We start from the raw sequence: 18,664 nt of genomic DNA, 5'->3' as shown, positions 1-18,664 counted from the left end.
GGTGCAGTAAAGTGCAGTAAGGTGCAGTAAGGTGCAGTAAGGTGTAGTAAGGTGTAGTAAGGTGTAATAAGGTGTGGTAAGGTGTGGTAAGGTGTGGTAAGGTGCGGTAGGGTGTGGTAAGGTGTGGTAAGGTGTGGTAAGGTGTGGTAGGGTGTAGTAAGGTGTAGTAAGGTGTAATAAGGTGTGGTAAGGTGTGGTAAGGTGTGGTAAGGTGCGGTAGGGTGTGGTAAGGTGTAGTAAGGTGTGGTAAGGTGTGGTAAGGTGTGGTAGGGTGTGGTAAGGTGTGGTAAGGTGTGGTAAGGTGTGGTAGGGTGTAGTAAGGTGTAGTAAGGTGTAGTAAGGTGTAGTAAGGTGTGGTAAGGTGTGGTAAGGTGTGGTAGGGTGTAGTAAGGTGTGGTAAGGTGCAGCAAAGTGCAATAAGGTGTAGTAAGGTGTAGTAAGGTGTGGTAAGGTGCAGCAAAGTGCAGTAAGGTGCAGTAAGGTGTAGTAAGGTGTAGTAAGGTGTAGTAAGGTGTAGTAAGGTGTAGTAAGGTGTGGTAAGGTGTGGTAAGGTGTGGTAAGGTGTGGTAAGGTGCAGCAAAGTGCAATAAGGTGTAGTAAGGTGTAGTAAGGTGTAGTAAGGTGTAGTAAGGTGCGGTAAGGTGCAGTAAGGTGCAGTAAAGTGCAATAAGGTGTAGTAAGGTGTGGTAAGGTGCAGTAAAGTGCAATAAGGTGTAGTAAGGTGTGGTAAGGTGCAGTAAAGTGCAGTAAGGTGCAGTAAGGTGCAGTAAGGTGTAGTAAGGTGTAATAAGGTGTGGTAAGGTGTGGTAAGGTGTGGTAAGGTGCGGTAGGGTGTGGTAAGGTGTGGTAAGGTGTGGTAAGGTGTGGTAGGGTGTAGTAAGGTGTAGTAAGGTGTAATAAGGTGTGGTAAGGTGTGGTAAGGTGTGGTAAGGTGCGGTAGGGTGTGGTAAGGTGTGGTAAGGTGTGGTAAGGTGTGGTAGGGTGTAGTAAGGTGTAGTAAGGTGTAATAAGGTGTGGTAAGGTGTGGTAAGGTGTGGTAAGGTGCGGTAGGGTGTGGTAAGGTGTAGTAAGGTGTGGTAAGGTGTGGTAAGGTGTGGTAGGGTGTGGTAAGGTGTGGTAAGGTGTGGTAAGGTGTGGTAGGGTGTAGTAAGGTGTAGTAAGGTGTAGTAAGGTGTAGTAAGGTGTGGTAAGGTGTGGTAAGGTGTGGTAGGGTGTAGTAAGGTGTGGTAAGGTGCAGCAAAGTGCAATAAGGTGTAGTAAGGTGTAGTAAGGTGTGGTAAGGTGCAGCAAAGTGCAATAAGGTGTAGTAAGGTGTGGTAAGGTGCAGTAAGGTGTAGTAAGGTGTAGTAAGGTGCAGCAAAGTGCAATAAGGTGTAGTAAGGTGTGGTAAGGTGCAGTAAAGTGCAGTAAGGTGTAGTAAGGTGTAGTAAGGTGTAGTAAGGTGTAGTAAGGTGTAGTAAGGTGTAGTAAGGTGCGGTAAGGTGCAGTAAGGTGCAGTAAGGTGTAGTAAGGTGTAGTCAGGTGTAGTAAGGTGTAGTAAGGTGTAGTAAAGTGCAGTAAGGTGTAGTAAGGTGTAGTAAGGTGCAGTAAGGTGTAGTAAGGTGTAGTCAGGTGTAGTAAGGTGTAGTAAGGTGTAGTAAAGTGCAGTAAGGTGTAGTAAGGTGCAGTAAGGTGAAGTACCACGCTGCGTTCAGGGTACACTCCAGCACGTAGGAAAGAAGCCTTCCAGCTGTCCACCTCCTCCTGAGACTCACTGGCTAACTCCAGCTGACGGTAGTCCTTGTACACGTTCCTGCAGCATTGTGTTTGTTAACAGATTCAAATTTCAAACAACAACAACATGCAGTTCAGTCAGAAGAGAAGTGGACCGAGTGCAGAACCAGGTGGAGCTCCACACCTTCCTGGTGCCATCTGTGCTTCTGTAAATGAATTCAAACCTCAAACCTGTCTCGTAATGCCACCACCATGCTCACCACACTGTGATGTGACCACAGCTCCATCACCTTATGTTTAACAGCGCTAACCAGCGGCCATTATCATACAGGAAGTACAGCATTCATACACAAACAGAACCACACACCTTCAACTACCTTTTTAGTGTTTTTCAGTTTTAGAAACATTTACAGTTATTCTAACCGTTGGTTCTGACACTGATGCCAGCAGAGATGGACCCGCTCTGACCTGCAGTTCTTCCTGTTTTTAAGCTCGCCCTAATGCAGCATGTGAAGCGCTGAGAACAGTTTAGGAGGTCAAGAACAATGTGTTGGCTTCGATTAGCCCATTTTGGGTGGTTCTGAGGGTAGAGTGACGTCCTCCAACCAATTGATGATTTGATCATCGGCTCAAGTCAAAGTTTTCTTTGGAAAAACTGAACCCAAAGTTTCCCCTGAGATGTTCATCAGCTGTAGTGCTTATGATGAGGAGCGCTTTGTAGGACTTAGAAAAGGTAATGAAAGGTGATAAATGTGTGGAATTATGCATTGATTATGGCCCTCACCTGTGCTCAGTGTTGAACAGGGCAAAGATGTGTTTGCTGGACATGAAACTCTTCTCGATGTCCTTCAGTTTCAGGTTGTCCACAGGCATCATGTACTTCTTCTCTTTCTCCTGCAGAGGGCGCAACAGCATCAACACTGTTGTACATATTCAGGCTTTCTCAGGCCCAACTCACAGCTGATCTCAGCTGCAGGGCTCTGAGTATGTGGCAGTAAAACCTTCCCAGGTGTGTCCCGAGGGACCAGGACGGCTGGATTCATCATGTCAGCAGCAACATTTAAGGTCAACATTTAAAAGTGAGCCAGTTTAGTGTGAAACATAACAACAGATAAATGTTTTACAGCTACTCTTGACTCTTTAAAGTCCAGAAGAGATCGTTACCTCGTCGTCTTTGTACCACGACAGCGTCTCTGCGGTCAGGACGAACCAGTACTCTTTGGCTCCTCCCTTCATGATGCTGATGTTGTTGATGGTGAGCCAGCCTTTACGGATCACCTGCACGGCAAAAATGAGCTCAGATATGATGTCATCAGTCCATACACATCAGTTCCCATTCCCTGATTACCATATTTCCTCAAATAAAAACCAGGGCAGAAAGAGAAAATAAGCCTTTTATTTTCAAACTGCTGTCTTTAACATTGTTGACCTGGTTTCTCAGAATAACATCCGTATGTCCATATATTCTGAAATGAGCCGCACCATAGAGGCAGAGAGTTGTAGCAGCTCCCATCAGAAATGCTTCTTTTCAGAAAACCACTGATGTTTGAGACATTTTAGAAACGTTGCTGTTCTAATATCTGTTATAATCAGTTACCATGCCAACAGAAACGTTGTTTAGAAACAGAATCAGCTGGTTGGGCTTTCCAAAACTCAACTAATGCCTGGAAATGACACCAAGTCCCTGAAGAGGAGGAAATCCTGTGGGTGTCAGAGAAAAGTAAATCATTCTTCTCCTCAATCCTGATGGGAAATGTGAGCCAGAGACGCCAGGTTGGCAGAGCGCATACCTGTCATGTTCACGTCTTATTTTGTCTTGTTTTCAGGTCCCAGGTTCATTTCTTGTCATGTTTTTCCTCCTGTTTCTGTTCCACAGCTGCAGCCCATCACCTCCCCACAGCCCCTAGTTTCCAGGTTTCCCGCAGTCAGGGCAGAATCCTCCCCTCACTTCCATGGATCACGGCAGGTTTGTGCCTCACAGTCTCGTGTTGTTTCCTTATTTTCTACAGTTGATAACCGGCTCAGCCGCGCTTTTTGCTCTTGCTTTTTGCCCTTTTTGTCTTTTTTGAAGTTCTGCATCTGGGTCCTCCCTTCACACCACATACCTGACAAAAACCAACTCCAACGCCATTCTAAACGTCTTTAAGACGATATGAGATGACGGAGGCATCAAAGGCAAAGGTGGAGGTATCGCAGTGCTTGTTACCAACAGATGGTGTCATCCTGGACATGTCACTGAGAAGGAGAGGACACTGAACTGCGAGCTGTGACTTTACGTCCAAAATATCGCTGCGAACCGTCTCTGACATCATCAGCTCAGCCGTCTGTGACATCATCAGCTCAGTCGTCTGTGACATCATCAGCTCAGCCGTCTCTGACATCATCAGCTCAGCCGTCTCTGACATCATCAGCTCAGTCGTCTCTGACATCATCAGCTCAGTCGTCTCTGACATCATCTCTGACATCATCAGCTCAGTCGTCTCTGACATCATCAGCTCAGTCGTCTCTGACATCATCAGCTCAGTCGTCTCTGACATCATCTCTGACATCATCAGCTCAGTCGTCTCTGACATCATCAGCTCAGTCGTCTCTGACATCATCAGCTCAGTCGTCTCTAACATCATCAGCTCAGCCGTCTCTGACATCATCAGCTCAGCCGTCTCTGACATCATCAGCTCAGTCGTCTCTGACATCATCAGCTCAGCCGTCTCTGACATCATCAGCTCAGTCGTCTCTGACATCATCAGCTCAGTCGTCTCTGACATCATCTCTGACATCATCAGCTCAGTCGTCTCTGACATCATCAGCTCAGTCGTCTCTGACATCATCAGCTCAGTCGTCTCTGACATCATCAGCTCAGTCGTCTCTGACATCATCTCTGACATCATCAGCTCAGTCGTCTCTGACATCATCTCTGACATCATCAGCTCAGTCGTCTCTGACATCATCAGCTCAGTCGTCTCTGACATCATCAGCTCAGTCGTCTCTGACATCATCTCTGACATCATCAGCTCAGTCGTCTCTGACATCATCTCTGACATCATCAGCTCAGTCGTCTCTGACATCATCAGCTCAGTCGTCTGTGACATCATCAGCTCAGTCGTCTCTGACATCATCAGCTCAGTCGCTGCCAAGCTTTAACACAACATCCCAGCGCATTCATGGTGATTTCTGGAGAGTTTAACCAAGTCTCAGAGACACTTTCAACAGTTTGTCAACTCCTCCACAGGAGAAAACAAAAAGTTGATTTATTCCCTGCAAACATAAAAGATCATCTCTGCATGTCCCCTATAAGGAATCAGACCCTAATCCGGTTCTTCTCACCTCCAACTATAGGCCCAAAGTTCAGCAGCAACCCGTGACTCTACAGAAAAAGGCTCAGTAAGCTGAGCTGTGGAGATGCTGTGAACACAGATCAGATTACAGCAGCTTCTGTGTGGAGAGTCCCATAAGGACTGTGGGGACCTCCCCCGGTAACTAACCCTGGATCAGCAAGGAGACAGAACCAGAACCAGAACCAGGCTCCAGTAACACAGACAGAACCAGAACCAGAACCAGAACCCGGCTCCAGTAACACAGACTGAACCAGAACCAGAACCCGGCTCCAGTAACACAGACTGAACCAGAACCCGGCTGCAGGTCCACATGGGGTCAGCCTCAGGGCAGCTATGTGGGACTCTACAGCACCTCTTTAACCTCAGCCTGAGTCAGGACAAAGTTCCAGAGCTGTGGAAGAGATCCTGCCCTGAAAAAAAAGGCGTCTGCCTTCATTTGAGGAAATACAGCAGTTATCCAGCAATAATAAAGACTGTAGAGCTGCAGAGTTCTACAAAGTGAAAGAAGTTTAGGTCCCATACATCAGTGACATCACTCATTCATTACTGTGAATGTGTTCTGTCACAGATATATTCATCAACCAGACCCAAAACAAACCATAACACAAGTAAAAGGAACATAACCAGTTTAAAACTAACCAAATTAATCTATTAATCTAACCAAAAGAAAACTTTAACTGAACAGCAACAAACCTCCTTTGTCCCCACAACGACAGTAACATAGGCGCACACACGTGCACACGCACACGTGCACACACACACACACGTGCACACACGTGCACACACACACTCACCATGATCTCGTCCTGGTGGCCAACAGAGGCAGAGAGAGGGATGGAGAGAGACAGGTGAGAAGAAACACATGAATGAGTCGCCCATTCATCCATCTTTAGCCCCGCCCCTCCCCGGGTCACCTGCAGGGACTCACCTGGTTCCCTGCAGCCTTCTTCTTGTTCATCTGGCTGCTCTTCTGCTGCGCGCTGACACACAAACACAAACTCTCAGCACAGATGGTTAGTGTGACACCTGTACCTGGGACACAGGTGACGGACCGAGTCTCTAAATAGTTCTGGACCTTGTCCTTGAATACAGAGTTAGTTTGTTTCTTTTTCTCAGACGAGGGACGTTTGGTTGGGATTTACTTACTTTGCAAAACCGATAAAGTCCTCATGGTTTGTGTTCACGTAGGCCAACTCAATGTCAATCAGCAGCATCACCTGAAGAGGCAGACAGACGGGTGGAGGCAGAGAGACAGATTCATCTACCTGAGGGGAACCCAAAGAACTGAACCACAACCTGCCTGAGTGTCAGTGACTCACCTGGGTTTTAGTGCGGCTCTCCCGGTCTCTGATGTGCTGAGTGACAATTCTCTCCATTTCCTCTCGGAGCATTGGATATTGAGCCAACTGCAGACAGGAAACAGGAGGTAAGAGAGAGGAAAGAGGAGATAGAAAGTAGGAAGCAGGAAACAAGATATATCTTAGGAAAAAGAGAAAGAAGATATGTAAGGACTGCGTTTTACAGGGACCCGTTCAAGTTTGTTAAAGGGTTGTTTAACCAGGAAAAGGGAGGACGGCTTAAGGCAAAGTCAGAGGTGGAAGAGAATCTAAGGAATACATGTTCTTCAGCAGTGGAGAGTAGAAGGCCTTCCACCTGACATGCCACCATTAGGAGAGATAGCTCATAACATGGATGTTAGACCACCTGGGTGGAAGAGGGTTGAGCAGGTAGTCAGGCTTCATCGGCCCCAGGGCCAAATGTGTCCCCTACCGGGTTTATAAAAGTGCATATCCTAAAGTTTCTGTGGAGGCAATTAAGAATAGTTTGGGATAAACGGTTTATTCCTAGAGCATAGAGTAGGGCAGGAGGAGATGTTCTTATTCCAAAGGAGAAAGAGTCCTCGGACCTGAGTCAGTTCCAGATCTCTCCCCTAGATTTTCTTTAGTGTAGCTGCACAGATATTAGCTCGTTCTTTAGAAAGGAATAGCTGAATAGACACTACTGTGCAGAAGGCAGGATTAGCAGCTTTCACAGGCTGTTTACAGCACATTAGCATGATGTGGCATCAGATTCAGACAGCCAAGAGTGAGGGAAAAGACTCGCGTGTTATATTTCTGCATTTAGCAAATGCTTTTGGTTCAGTGCCACACATCCTTATTTGGAAAGCGTTTGATTATTTTAGAGTGTCTGTAGTTGTTGTTAACTTAGTAAGAGCATATTCCCAGGATATCAGACTGTGTCTAAGGTTTCATAACAGGTTGGGAGAGGCTAGAAATAGGCTTTATGGCAGGGTGTATGATTTCCCTATTAGCATTTACAACGGCGATGGAGATAATCATTAGAGCTTCCAAGTGGGTTGTAGGTGGAGAGAGACGTCAGGATGGCAAGCACCTTACACCAAGTAGGGCCTCCATGGATGATATGACACTGGTGACAGGTACAACAGTACCATGTATGAGGAGAATACTTGATAAAAATCTAATGTGGGCTGGTATGAAACTCAAACCTACTAAGTCTGGAAGTGTCTCAATAAGCAGAGGGAAATTAAGTGATAGAAAGTTAGTAATAGATTAAGAAAACGTTCCAGTAATTAGGGAAAAGGCAGTAAAGAGTTTAGGTAGGTGGTACCAGGCAGACTTAAATGATGGAGAGCAGGCAGTGCAGTTTCAGAAAGATGTTGCTGAGGGACTGGATAGAATAGATAAATCAGGGCTTCCAGGACAGTTGAAGCTGTGGTGTCTGCAGTTTGGATTGTTTCCTCTGTTGATGTGGCCACTGTCTGTGTATGAGATTCCATTATCTGTTGCAGAAAAAATGGAAAGATTAGTTAGCTTTTACATTAGGAAGCGGCTAGGTGTTCCTAGTTGCTTAAGTACTGTAACACTCTATGGGAAAGGCATACTCCAGCTCCCAGTATCCAGTCTAGTAGAGGAGTTTAAACGTACTAAAGTTAGGACAGAGCTCCTGTTAGCTGGGAGTAAAGATGTGGTAGTTAGTAGGTGGGTCCAAACCCAACCAAGGGGAGGGAATGGAATCCAAGACTGGCAGCTCAGGAGGCAGAAGCAACTCTTAGACATACAGAGATTGTGGGTAATGTTCAAATAGGCTGGGGAGGCGCCACAATTGACACTGTGGAGTCTTTCCACTTCCTGGGATCATCTCCCAGGACCTAAAGTGGACCTCATCAAGAAAGCCCAGCAGAGGATGTACTTCCCGCGGCAGCTTCATCAAATTCAACCTGCCAAGGACGGTGCACTTCTACTCCTCCATCATTGAGTCCATCCTCACCTCTTCCATCACCATCTGGTACGCCGCCAAGGACAAGGGCAAACTTGATTCTGATTCTGAGGTGAGTTGGCCTGTATGGCCTTGTTTTCGCTGGCATTTTTACTGACTGTAGGACTGTTTAGGTGAGTTTGTTTGCTGAATCTGCTAATGTGTCTTGTCCTGCCTCCACCTCTGGCCCCCTCTATACTTTCATTACCCCCTACCCGACCCAGGGTTTGAATCCCTTTCCTATTTATCTCTACCTCTTCTAGTTCTACCCCCTACCCGACCCAGGGTTTGAATCCCTTTCCTACTTATCTTTACCTCTTCTAGTTCTACCCCCTACCTGAACCAGGGTTTGAATCCCTTTCCTACTTATCTCTACCTCTTCTAGTTCTACCCCCTACCCGACCCAGGGTTTGAATCCCTTTCCTACTTATCTCTACCTCTTCTAGTTCTACCCCCTACCCGACCCAGGGTTTGAATCCCTTTCCTACTTATCTTTACCTCTTCTAGTTCTACCCCCTACCCGACCCAGGGTTTGAATCCCTTTCCTACTTATCTCTACCTCTTCTAGTTCTACCCCCTACCTGAACCAGGGTTTGAATCCCTTTCCTATTTATCTCTACCTCTTCTATTTCTACCCTCTACCCGAACCAGGGTTTGAATCCCTTTCCTACTTATCTCTACCTCTTCTATTTCTACCCCCCCCCCACCCGAACCAGGGTTTGAATCCCTTTCCTACTTATCTCTACCTCTTCTAGTTCTACCCCCTACCTGAACCAGGGTTTGAATCCCTTTCCTATTTATCTCTACCTCTTCTAGTTCTACCCCCTACCTGAACCAGGGTTTGAATCCCTTTCCTATTTATCTCTACCTCTTCTAGTTCTACCCCCTACCTGAACCAGGGTTTGAATCCCTTTCCTATTTATCTCTACCTCTTCTATTTCTACCCTCTACCCGAACCAGGGTTTGAATCCCTTTCCTACTTATCTCTACCTCTTCTATTTCTACCCCCCACCCGAACCAGGGTTTGTATCCCAACCCAGCTATGACTGGTGTGCAGTTGGTGAGAGGCTGGGGTAGCTTGTGGTTGTGAAAAAGATGGTTGTTGTGGTGTGAGGAGCAGTGATGGCTGCCATTAGGGGAGTGACTCTGGGACGCCAGTGTTTATGTTTATGTATTTGGCTTTTATCCAAAGCAACTTACAGGTAGGCAGGTAGGGTAAGGGGGGGTCTTGCCTAAGGACCCCTACTGGAGGTAGAACCTTTCATGCAGGTGATTTGAACGCAGGCCTCACACACGAAACGTGGCAATCATTCCACTACACTATCCAGTCCCTTTTTTGTGACAGTGATCACGGTCCAGCCTCCTGTTGTCGTGGGGCCAACTAGACGAAACATTGATGAAAGGAGGTTCCCATCCGATGATCCCAATGACATGTTGGTCAGCACTGCTCACTGGTCTATAAAAGGATTAAAGGGAACTATTCACTGAGTCTGGTCCATTTTCTTTTGTAGCACAAGTTTCTTGTGTTTACTTTTAATGTAAACGCTGTAGGAACTGTAGTAGTACTCGTAGTACCCTCTGTGAACTGTGTAGGAACTGTAGTAGTACTCGTAGTACCCTCTGTGAACTGTGTAGGAGTTGTAGTTGTACTTGTAGTACCTTCTGAGTACACTGCCTCACAGTGTTGACGAGCTCGCTGATCACCATGTCCACACACTTCTGACATGGCTCTTTGATCTGGGCAATCTGACGCTTCACAATCGTCTCAAACGCCATGTCAGGTGTAAACAGACCCGTCCTGAGCAGAAAACACAGGTGACCACATTCAGGTACTCTAAACATATTGTCTAAACACCTGTACACACACTTGTACAAACATCTGTACAAACACCTGTAAACATACCTCTACACAAACCTGTACACACACTTGTACAAACATCTGTACAAACATCTGTACAAACACCTGTAAACATACCTCTACACAAACCTGTACACACACTTGTACAAACATCTGTACAAACACCTGTAAACATACCTGTACACACACCTGTACACACACCTGTAAACACACCTGTATACACACCTGTATACACACCTGTACACACAGCTGTACACACACCTGTATACACACCTGTACACACACCTGTACACACACTTGTACAAACATCTGTATACACACCTGTACACACACTTGTACAAACATCTGTACAAACATCTGTACAAATAACTGTAAACATATCTGTAAACATACCTGTATACACACCTGTACACACACTTGTAAACACACCTGTACACACACCTGTACACACACCTGTAAACATACCTGTATACACACCTGTAAACATACCTGTATACACACCTGTAAACACACCTGTATACACACCTGTACACACAGCTGTACACACACACCTGTAGACACACCTGTACACACACCTGTACACATACCTGTACACACACCTGTAAACACACCTGTATACACACCTGTAAACACACCTGTAAACACACCTGTAAACATACCTGTACACACACCTGTACACACACCTGTAAACACACCTGTATACACACCTGTACACACACCTGTAAACATACCTGTAAACATACCTGTATACACACCTGTAAACACACCTGTAAACACACCTGTAAACACACCTGTAAACATACCTGTACACACACCTGTACACACACCTGTAAACACACCTGTATACACACCTGTACAAACACCTGTAAACATACCTGTTAACACACCTGTATGCACACTTGTACAAACATCTGTGCAAACACCTGTAAACATACCTGTACACACACCTGTATACACACCTGTACACACACCTGTAAACACACCTGTATACACACCTGTATACACACCTGTACACACAGCTGTACACACACCTGTATACACACCTGTACACACACCTGTAAACACACCTGTATACACACCTGTATACACACCTGTACAAACATCTGTAAACACACCTGTACACACACTTGTACAAACACCTGTATACACACCTGTACACACACTTGTACAAACATCTGTACAAACATCTGTACAAATAACTGTAAACATATCTGTAAACATACCTGTATACACACCTGTACACACACTTGTAAACACACCTGTACACACACCTGTACACACACCTGTAAACATACCTGTATACACACCTGTACACACACCTGTAAACATACCTGTATACACACCTGTACACACACCTGTATACACACCTGTAAACACACCTGTATACACACAGCTGTACACACACACCTGTAGACACACCTGTACACACACCTGTACACATACCTGTACACACACCTGTAAACACACCTGTAAACACACCTGTAAACACACCTGTAAACACACCTGTAAACATACCTGTACACACACCTGTACACACACCTGTAAACACACCTGTATACACACCTGTACACACACCTGTAAACATACCTGTAAACACACCTGTAAACACACCTGTAAACACACCTGTAAACACACCTGTAAACACACCTGTACACACACCTGTACACACACCTGTAAACACACCTGTACAAACACCTGTAAACATACCTCTACACAAACCTGTACACACACTTTTACAAACATCTGTACAAACACCTGTAAACATACCTGTTAACACACCTGTATGCACACTTGTACAAACATCTGTGCAAACACCTGTATACACACCTGTAAACATACCTGTATACACACCTGTAAACATACCTGTACACACACCTGTATACACACCTGTACACACACCTGTAAACACACCTGTATACACACCTGTATACACACCTGTATACACACCTGTACAAACATCTGTAAACACACCTGTACACACACTTGTACAAACATCTGTATACACACCTGTACACACACTTGTACAAACATCTGTACAAACATCTGTACAAATAACTGTAAACATATCTGTAAACATACCTGTATACACACCTGTACACACACTTGTAAACACACCTGTACACACACCTGTACACACAGCTGTACACACACACCTGTAGACACACCTGTACACACACCTGTACACATACCTGTACACACACCTGTAAACACACCTGTATACACACCTGTAAACACACCTGTAAACACACCTGTAAACACACCTGTAAACATACCTGTACACACACCTGTACACACACTTGTAAACACACCTGTACACACACCTGTACACACACCTGTAAACATACCTGTATACACACCTGTACACACACCTGTAAACATACCTGTATACACACCTGTAAACACACCTGTATACACACCTGTACACACAGCTGTACACACACACCTGTAGACACACCTGTACACACACCTGTACACATACCTGTACACACACCTGTAAACACACCTGTATACACACCTGTACACACACCTGTAAACATACCTGTATACACACCTGTACACACACCTGTAAACATACCTGTATACACACCTGTACACACAGCTGTACACACACACCTGTAGACACACCTGTACACACACCTGTACACATACCTGTACACACACCTGTAAACACACCTGTATACACACCTGTAAACACACCTGTAAACACACCTGTAAACACACCTGTAAACATACCTGTACACACACCTGTACACACACTTGTAAACACACCTGTACACACACCTGTACACACACCTGTAAACATACCTGTATACACACCTGTACACACACCTGTAAACATACCTGTATACACACCTGTAAACACACCTGTATACACACCTGTACACACAGCTGTACACACACACCTGTAGACACACCTGTACACACACCTGTACACATACCTGTACACACACCTGTAAACACACCTGTATACACACCTGTACACACACTTGTAAACACACCTGTACACACACCTGTACACACACTTGTAAACACACCTGTACACACACCAGTATACACACCTGTACACACACCTGTACACACATCTGTACACACACCTCTACACACACCAGTATACACACCTGTACACACACCTGTACACACATCTGTACACATACCTCTACACACACCTGTACACACACCTGTAAACATACCTGTACACACACCTGTACACACACCTGTAAACATACCTGTACACACACCTCTACACACACCTGTACACACACCTGTAAACATACCTGTATACACACTTGTAAACACACCTGTAAACATACCTGTATACACACTTGTAAACACACCTGTAAACATACCTGTACACACACCTGTACACACACCTGTATACACACTTGTACAAACATCTGTACAAACATCTGTACAAATAACTGTAAACATATCTGTAAACATACCTGTATACACACCTGTACACACACCTGTACACACACCTGTATACACACTTGTACAAACATCTGTACAAACATCTGTACAAATAACTGTAAACATATCTGTAAACATACCTGTATACACACCTGTACACATACCTGTACACACACCTGTAAACACACCTGTATACACACCTGTACACACACTTGTAAACACACCTGTACACACACCTGTACACACACTTGTAAACACACTTGTACACACACCAGTATACACACCTGTACACACACCTGTACACACATCTGTACACACACCTCTACACACACCAGTATACACACCTGTACACACACCTGTACACACATCTGTACACATACCTCTACACACACCTGTACACACACCTGTAAACATACCTGTACACACACCTCTACACACACCTGTACACACACCTGTAAACATACCTGTATACACACTTGTAAACACACCTGTAAACATACCTGTATACACACCTGTACACACACCTGTATACACACTTGTACAAACATCTGTACAAACATCTGTACAAATAACTGTAAACACACCTGTAAACATACCTGTATACACACTTGTAAACACACCTGTAAACACACCTGTACACACACCTGTACACACACCTGTATACACACTTGTACAAACATCTGTACACACACCTCTACACACACCAGTATACACACCTGTAAACACACCTGTACACACACTTGTAAACACACCTGTACACACACCTGTACACACACTTGTAAACACACTTGTACACACACCAGTATACACACCTGTACACACACCTGTACACACATCTGTACACATACCTCTACACACACCTGTACACACACCTGTAAACATACCTGTACACACACCTGTAAACATACCTGTACACACACCTCTACACACACCTGTAAACATACCTGTACACACACCTGTAAACATACCTGTATACACACTTGTAAACACACCTGTAAACATACCTGTATACACACTTGTAAACACACCTGTAAACATACCTGTATACACACCTGTATACACACTTGTACAAACATCTGTACAAACATCTGTACAAATAACTGTAAACATATCTGTAAACATACCTGTATACACACCTGTACACACACCTGTAAACATACCTGCACACACACCTGTACACACACCTGTACACACACCTGTACACACACCTGTAAACACACCTGTACACACACCTGTACACACACCTGTAAACACACCTGTATACACACCTGTACACACATGAAGGTAGTGTCGCACTCACCTGATTCCGTGGATGTTCTTGATGGCGTAGCTGATCTCTTTACGAAGAGTCTTCTCGTCGCCCTCGAGCTGCAGGTAAACCACTTTAATGATACATCAGTGTATTTGTCGCAGCACATCACCATGACAACACCTGCGTGAAGCGTTTACCTTGACGAGTTCGAACGGGAAGCGTTCGTGGAAGATGCGGTTGATCTTTGCTCCTCCAGACAGCTCATAGGTGTCCACCTGGTCTCCAGAACCTTCAATCCTCTTTTCAAAGTCCACCGCGAACTGCTGAACCATCCTGACCCACACATATCAGTCAAGGTGTGGTACCGCGTAGTACTGTGTAGTACTGCGTAGTACTGCATGGTACTGCGTTGCACCGTGTAGTACCGTGTGTAGTACTGTGTGTAGTACTGTGTGTAGAACTGTGTGTAGTACTGTCAGTGGTACTGTGTGTAGTACTGTGTGTAGTACTGTGTGTAGTACTGTGTGTAGTACTGTGTGTGGTACTGTGTGTAGTACTGTCAGTGGTACTGTGTGTAGTACTGTGTGTAGTACTGTGTGTGGTACTGTGTGTAGTACTGTGTGTAGTACTGTGTGTAGTACTGTGTGTAGTACTGCGTAGTACTGTGTGTAGTACTGTGTGTGGTACTGTCTGTGGTACTGTGTGTGGTACTGTGTGTAGTACTGTGTGTAGTACTGTGTGTAGTACTGTGTGTAGTACTGTGTGTAGTACTGTGTGTAGTACTGTGTGTGGTACTGTGTAGTACTGCGTAGTACTGTGTGTAGTACTGTGTGTAGTACTGTGTGTAGTACCGCGTAGTACTGTGTGTAGTACTGTGTGTAGTACTGTGTGTAGTACTGCGTAGTACTGTGTGTAGTACTGCGTAGTACTGTGTGTAGTACTGTGTGTGGTACTGTGTGTGGTACTGTGTGTAGTACTGTGTAGTACTGCGTAGTACTGTGTGTAGTACTGTGTGTAGTACTGTGTGTGGTACTGTGTGTAGTACTGTGTAGTACTGCGTAGTACTGTGTGTAGTACTGTGTGTAGTACTGTGTGTAGTACCGCGTAGTACTGTGTGTAGTACTGTGTGTAGTACTGTGTGTAGTACTGCGTAGTACTGTGTGTAGTACTGCGTAGTACTGTGTGTAGTACTGTGTGTGGTACTGTGTGTGGTACTGTGTGTGGTACTGTGTGTAGTACTGTGTGTAGTACTGTGTGTAGTACTGCGTGTAGTACTGCGTGTAGTACTGTGTGTAGTACTGCGTGTAGTACTGCGTGTAGTACTGTCTGTGGTACTGTGTGTGGTACTGTGTGTGGTACTGTGTGTAGTACTGTGTGTAGTACTGTGTGTGGTACTGTGTGTGGTACTGTGTGTAGTACTGTGTGTAGTACTGTGTGTGGTACTGTGTGTAGTACTGTGTGTAGTACTGTGTGTAGTACTGTGTGTAGTACTGTGTGTGGTACTGTGTGTGGTACTGTGTGTAGTACTGTGTGTAGTACTGTGTGTGGTACTGTGTGTAGTACTGTGTGTAGTACTGTGTGTAGTACTGTGTGTAGTACTGTGTGTAGTACTGTGTGTGGTACTGTGTAGTACTGTGTGTAGTACTGTGTGTAGTACTGTGTGTAGTACTGTGTGTAGTACTGTGTGGTACTGTGTGTAGTACTGTGTGTGGTACTGTGTGTAGTACTGTGTGTAGTACTGTGTTTAGTACTGTGTGTAGTACTGTGTGTAGTACTGTCTGTGGTACTGTGTGTAGTACTGTGTGTAGTACTGTCTGTGGTACTGTGTGTAGTACTGTGTGTAGTACTGTGTGTAGTACTGTGTGTAGTACTGTCTGTAGTACTGTGTGTAGTACTGTGTGTAGTACTGTGTGTAGTACTGTGTGTAGTACTGTGTGTGGTACTGTGTGTAGTACTGTGTGTAGTACTGTGTGTAGTACTGTGTGTGGTACTGTGTAGTACTGTGTGTAGTACTGTGTGTAGTACTGTGTGTAGTACTGTGTGTAGTACTGTGTGGTACTGTGTGTAGTACTGTGTGTGGTACTGTGTGTAGTACTGTGTGTAGTACTGTGTTTAGTACTGTGTGTAGTACTGTGTGTAGTACTGTCTGTGGTACTGTGTGTAGTACTGTGTGTAGTACTGTCTGTGGTACTGTGTGTAGTACTGTGTGTAGTACTGTGTGTAGTACTGTGTGTAGTACTGTGTGTAGTACTGTGTGTAGTACTGTGTGTAGTACTGTGTGTGGTACTGTGTGTAGTACTGTGTGTGGTACTGTGTGTAGTACTGTGTGTAGTACTGTCTGTAGTACTGTGTGTAGTACTGTGTGTAGTACTGTGTGTAGTACTTTGTGTAGTACTGTGTGTAGTACTGTGTGTAGTACTGTGTGTAGTACTGTGTGTAGTACTGTGTGTGGTACTGTGTGTAGTACTGTGTGTGGTACTGTGTGTAGTACTGTGTGTAGTACTGTCTGTAGTACTGTGTGTAGTACTGTCTGTAGTACTGTGTGTAGTACTGTCTGTGGTACTGTGTGTGGTACTGTGTGTAGTACTGTGTGTGGTACTGTGTGTAGTACTGTGTGTAGTACTGTGTGTGGTACTGTGTGTAGTACTGTCTGTGGTACTGTGTGTGGTACTGTGTGTAGTACTGTGTGTAGTACTGTGTGTGGTACTGTGTGTGGTACTGTGTGTAGTACTGTGTGTGGTACTGTGTGTGGTACTGTGTGTAGTACTGTCTGTGGTACTGTCTGTGGTACTGTGTGTGGTACTGTGTGTGGTACTGTGTGTGGTACTGTGTGTAGTACTGTGTGTGGTACTGTGTGTAGTACTGTGTGTAGTACTGTGTGTAGTACTGTCTGTAGTACTGTGTGCAGTACTGTGTGTGGTACTGTGTGTGGTACTGTGTGTGGTACTGTGTGTGGTACTGTGTGTAGTACTGTGTGTAGTACTGTGTGTAGTACTGTGTGTGGTACTGTGTGTGGTACTGTGTGTGGTACTGTGTGTAGTACTGTGTGTGGTACTCACTGCAGCAGGGCCTTGGTCTTGCGGCTCGGGTCATCCGGTCTGAAGTTCTTGTATTCCTCCACCTCCTTCTCGATGGACAGCAGTTGGCTCTGCAGTTTGGTGCGTAACGCTGGTAACGTGTCCCGGATGTGGTTGGTCAGTTGCTAGGGGTAACAAAGAGATGTTTTGTTGCCATGGTGAAGGTGCAGCTGGCTATGTCTGGACCAGCAGTTTGAATCCCAGCTCTGGTGCCATTGCAGCTCTTCTTCTATGGTACTTTCAAAGTTTTTGTTTTCTCATCCCTGCTTTTAAAGTTGTTTCATATCAAACTGAGGTAAGATCATTTGCAGATGTGTATTTACGGCACCCTGACTCGGGTGAAACACCAGACTAATGAGGACTAAGGTTTATTTACCTGGTTGAGGATTTTCTGCAGGTAAGCAGTGCCCATGCGGTCAGCCAGGTGGCGATACGACGGATGCGACAAGAAGAATTTCCTCTCAGCCTGCAGAGCTGCTGTAATGTCTTTCTTCCCATCGATGTCTTTCTGACTGCGATTCACCACCCCGATGTAACCTGACACCAAACAATGTCTCTTTGAGTCTCTACCTGGACTCCGTTCTGTCTCTAACTGGATCCTTGGACTCTGTTCGGTCTCTAACTGGATCCTTGGACTCTGTTCCGTCTCTAACTGGATCCTTGGACTCTGTTCTGTCTCTAACTGGATCCTTGGACTCTGTTCCGTCTCTAACTGGATCCTTGGACTCTGTTCTGTCTCTAA

The 18,664-nt window shown here is 45.2% G+C and overlaps 1 protein-coding gene across 6 annotated transcripts in view; it reads right to left on the bottom strand.

Annotated features, from left to right (window-relative positions):
* The window catches only part of LOC140309285 (dynamin-1-like), a 39,893-nt gene that overhangs the window by 7,535 nt on the left and 13,694 nt on the right, over positions 1-18,664 (bottom strand). For 4 of the 6 annotated variants that reach the window (XR_011916366.1, XM_072387103.1, XM_072387099.1 and 1 more), the window contains exons 6-17: positions 18,299-18,459; positions 17,905-18,047; positions 15,043-15,178; positions 14,894-14,961; positions 9,984-10,122; positions 6,368-6,454; positions 6,195-6,265; positions 5,977-6,028; positions 5,843-5,854; positions 2,878-2,991; positions 2,498-2,607; positions 1,681-1,792 (exon numbers count right to left, since the gene is read on the bottom strand). Coding sequence is in view for 5 of the 6 variants with exons in the window: in XM_072387103.1 (XP_072243204.1) it covers positions 1,681-1,792; positions 2,498-2,607; positions 2,878-2,991; positions 5,843-5,854; positions 5,977-6,028; positions 6,195-6,265; positions 6,368-6,454; positions 9,984-10,122; positions 14,894-14,961; positions 15,043-15,178; positions 17,905-18,047; positions 18,299-18,459 (1,205 nt within the window). In the remaining variant the exon portion in view is untranslated. The remainder of the gene's footprint in view (positions 1-1,680; positions 1,793-2,497; positions 2,608-2,877; positions 2,992-5,842; positions 5,855-5,976; positions 6,029-6,194; positions 6,266-6,367; positions 6,455-9,983; positions 10,123-14,893; positions 14,962-15,042; positions 15,179-17,904; positions 18,048-18,298; positions 18,460-18,664) is intronic. The other 2 variants (XM_072387101.1, XM_072387102.1) reach the window with 1 other exon arrangement.

The sequence above is a fragment of the Leuresthes tenuis genome, unplaced genomic scaffold (assembly GCF_036924035.1).
Source record: "Leuresthes tenuis unplaced genomic scaffold, fLeuTen1.0.hap1 SCAF_6, whole genome shotgun sequence".
Classification (NCBI taxonomy): domain Eukaryota; kingdom Metazoa; phylum Chordata; class Actinopteri; order Atheriniformes; family Atherinopsidae; genus Leuresthes; species Leuresthes tenuis.
The sequence above is the reverse complement of the archived record's forward strand: the minus strand, read 5'-3'. Positions and strand labels throughout refer to the sequence as shown.